The following is a 3,886-nucleotide window of genomic DNA, read 5'->3' on the forward strand; positions in this document are numbered from 1 at the left end:
TTCTGCCTATAATATTGCTCCCCATATGTGAAGTAGGTTGACTGCAGGCACAGTTTCAAGAGTTGACACAGTTGTTCTGTGGAAAGCGTGGTCCTGCTGCTCAGAGTGGTGTCTGATTTTAATTTTAAACTGACCACCTCTACTGCATCATCAACAGGAATGCACGTAAAGAGTGATGTGACATCAAAAGAGACAATTGTTTCATCAGTCTCCATGATGACATCCCTCACCTTATCCACAAAGTCCATGGTGTTCTGTATGTGGTGTTCTGAGCTGCCAACTAAAGGGATGAGTACTGTTCTACTTCACCATTACATACTTTTATTTGTTCCTCTTTAATCACAACATCATAAATAATCAGAATCACCTACACTATGATGTGTGAATTGCTCCACAGTTAGATCTTCCCCCTCAGTGTCAGCACCTTCTTCGTTGCCTTTCACCTCTTCGGCATCTTCATCCTGCAAGGAACTAGTATGAGCCTCTGCCTCCTTCTCTTCCTCCTCGGTCTGATCATTCAGAACAGAGCAGGGATACGAGAGGTAATGGTTAACAAGCTTGTTAACCTCTGCTACCTCCTTCATTGCTACTATTTCTTTTGTCTCCTCCTCCTCTTCGTCTGATTCCACAGTCATCTCCACTCGTTCTTCTGTTTCTGCCTCCTCTTCCTCTGACTTTATCTCTAGTACAGTCTCCACGTCAGGTGAGTGAGAATAGAGAGGAGCCTTTAAGGAGCTATGCACCTCCTCTAAGAAGGAGCTCTCTTCTGCTCTGTCTCCCTGAACCCCCTCTTCTTCTGATGAAGAGTCAGAGTGGTGATCTTCAGTCTTATAGGAGACACCTGCAGGAATTCTAGGGCATTTTCTCAGAGCAGCAGGAGGCTCTGCTGTGGGCCTAGAAAAATAATATAAGAGTTTAGTTTTACAGGAGGAGTAAATAAATGCCAGAGCATTAAAAATAAATTAAAATGACCTGGAACTGTTGGGAGAGGAGGCTCTGGAGCTGGACCTGGAGGAGAACATGGACTGAGTATCAGAGACTTCCTCCTCTGAGAGATTCTGCTCGAGAGGAAAAGAAGAGTCAGTGGTGGGAGAAACTTGCAGTTTGGCTTCTGACTTCTCTTCTTCCTCCTCCTCTCTGTTCTCCTTATCTCTCATCTGGAATGCTGTGGACTCCTGATCTTCTGACTCCTCATCCTCCTCTTCCTCTTTCTTTACTTTTAGTTCCAGCTGATTGTCACATCCATCTGAACCACAGACACAAGCAAGTCGAGCATCAATTAGACATCACCATTCAGAGATGTGCAGATTCCATAATTTAAACTTAAAGACAGACCAAAGTTAAAGAGTGTTCTGACCTTTTCTCCTCTGTTGCTCTTGTTGCTCCAAACTTTCAGTTTCTGAAGAGACCAGTAACACACTCTCAACTGTAAAGTCTCCTTCTGCTTTCAGGTCAAGCCTCTGCACAGAAACATCAGTTCAAAGATCTGCCATGAAGATGGGGTTGGTGACACTGATTGATTGCACAAACTTCAGCCAAACAAATACCATCAAGCAGAGCGGGAAACTTGTTTCTAGTCTTAGCCCAAATTCTGACATTTAGTTTACAAAGAGGTCAAAATCAAATTACTTAAAAAAAATCTGTATATGACTTGTTTCACGGGCAGCATGGTGGCGCTACTGGTAGAGCTGCTGCCTCTCAGCGAGCAGGTCCCTGGTTCAAACCCCGGTCCAGGGGCCTTTCTGGGTGGAGTTTGCATGTTCTCTCCGTGCATGTGTGGGTTTTCTCCGGGTACTCCGGTTTCCTCCCACAGTCCAAAAACATGCATGTTAGGCTGATTGGTAACTCTAAATTGTCCCTAGGTGTGAGTGAGAGAGTGAATGGTTGTTTGTCTCATTTGTCTCTGTGTGGCCCTGTGATGGACTTGCGACCCGTCCAGGGTGTACCCCGCCCCTCGCACAGTGATTGTTGGACATGGGCACCGGCGACCCCCGTGACCCGAAATGGAATAAGCGGGTAAAGAAAATGGATAGATGGATGGACTTGTTTCACTGCAAACAACAAGTGTTTGACATTTTTAGCAGATAATCCAACACCATAACTGGAAGATCCATAAAAGTGGAATAAACATATATCCATAATTACATATCCAGTGAAATATAATAGAAACATAAATAATTACCTATGTTCTGTGGCAAACATTGAAAAGTAATTCAAACAAGTTTCAAAAACAGCTTTTGTGGCATTTTTTCAACCTTTATATTGACAGGTTAATCCCATTGAGCCTCAAAGACTCATTTACAAGAGAGACCTGATTTTAATTAAGAATGATGACAATGTAGTGAACTAGACCTCCGACAACAATCTGTCTCTGAAGACCTTCAGGGGACAGGAACGGTTATTTCACTGATTTGAATCCAGAAATACAAATTATCTCATCAAGAGACTATTTAATTGTATCCTGAATTAATCAATTGAAAGAACACTCTTCTTTTTTTATATTATCATTACTATTTTACAATATTTTGATAATCAAAAGTGTGTTTAGTTCATACCATTTCTAATGTTGAAGTAAACCACTCATTTAAATCAACTGTGAAACAGTATTAATGATTTTTAAACCTCATTAGACTTAGATCATACATGTTAAATGTCTATTTACAAAGTACGTGTGCATTTTAATCTTCTGTCTGAATTTGGAGTGGATTTGATGTCGGTCAAAAGTCAGAGAACAAGTTATGAGAACAAAGTGCCTTGTTTTAAAACTCTCAGACAGTAAATAAGAACTGGCACCTGCGAGTATCACTTCAAAATATTTTCCTGTCTGTACTAACCGTTCTTAAAAACATTTCTGCTGTCTGCGACTCCTAATAACCCTCTGACATCACTAAAACTCCACCCCTGCTGGTTGTGTTAACCAATCAGGAAGTACCAAATAATAGGAAGTGGATACCCTTTAAAAGTCAACACTTCTTGGAACTACTGAGTCTTCCTAGAACTTTCAGTCTAAGATGAGACTCAGTCTTACTGGAAGAATCAGTCTTACTGGAACTTTCAGTTCTTAATGGAGGCTGGGGTCTGACAGTCTCTACTCTAATAGCTGATGGAATTGGACCATGTGCCAAGGGTGTCAGGGTTTTCGAGGCAGATCAGGACAGAAGAACCCAGTAGCGCAGGCAGGACTCAGGAGGCAGATGTATAAAATAAAATACTTTTAATAATAATAATAATAATAACTCAAAAGGCTGACATGGCAGCAAAACTTACATGGACTCAAGAACAAGATCACACAGGCAGGACAGGACAGGCAATACCCAACAACGAACCGACAAGGGAACAACACAGGACAGGACGCTTATATACAAGGACAAGACAAGACGTGATTACAACAGCTGTGACGAGAAAAAGGTGACACCAATTAAACTGACGAGAAAACAGACACAAACAGAAACAGCAAATAGTACCATCCTTACAGTACCCCCCCCTCAAGGACGCCTCCAGGCGTCCCCAAAAAAAACCTCTCCCGAAGGACTTGGGTGGGTGGAGGGCGGCACTGCAAGGGTGGAAGGCCAGAGGAAACACAAGGAAGAACACAAGGACCTGAAAGAACTAAGGCAAGACACAAGCAGGAAAAAACACAAAAGATCTGAACGGTCGAGAGACCGTCCCTGGAGTCATTGTTCAGGAGGACGGCCGGGAGGCCGTCCAACACGTAGGACCTTGGAGGCCGCAGCTGGCGGCGTAGACGACTTTGAGGCCGACTCTGGCGGCTTAGAAACCTTGGAGGTCGACTCTGGCGGCGTAGAAACCTTGGAGGCCGCGTCCGGCGGCGTAGAAACCTTGGAGGCCGCGTCCGGCGGCGTAGACGACTTGGAGGCCGCGTCCG

General features: G+C 43.7%; 1 protein-coding gene across 1 annotated transcript in view; it reads right to left on the reverse strand.

The window, feature by feature from the left end:
* The window catches only part of LOC119408325 (histone acetyltransferase KAT6B), an 83,629-nt gene that overhangs the window by 51,317 nt on the left and 28,426 nt on the right, over nt 1-3,886 (reverse strand). The window contains exons 2-4 of the mRNA XM_037675123.1: nt 1,358-1,460; nt 973-1,246; nt 372-894 (exon numbers count right to left, since the gene is read on the reverse strand). Of these exons, the coding sequence (XP_037531051.1) occupies nt 372-894; nt 973-1,246; nt 1,358-1,460 (900 nt within the window). The remainder of the gene's footprint in view (nt 1-371; nt 895-972; nt 1,247-1,357; nt 1,461-3,886) is intronic.

The sequence above is a fragment of the Nematolebias whitei genome, chromosome 4 (genome assembly GCF_014905685.2).
Source record: "Nematolebias whitei isolate Nwh7 chromosome 4, NemWhi1, whole genome shotgun sequence".
Classification (NCBI taxonomy): Eukaryota; Metazoa; Chordata; class Actinopteri; order Cyprinodontiformes; family Rivulidae; genus Nematolebias; species Nematolebias whitei.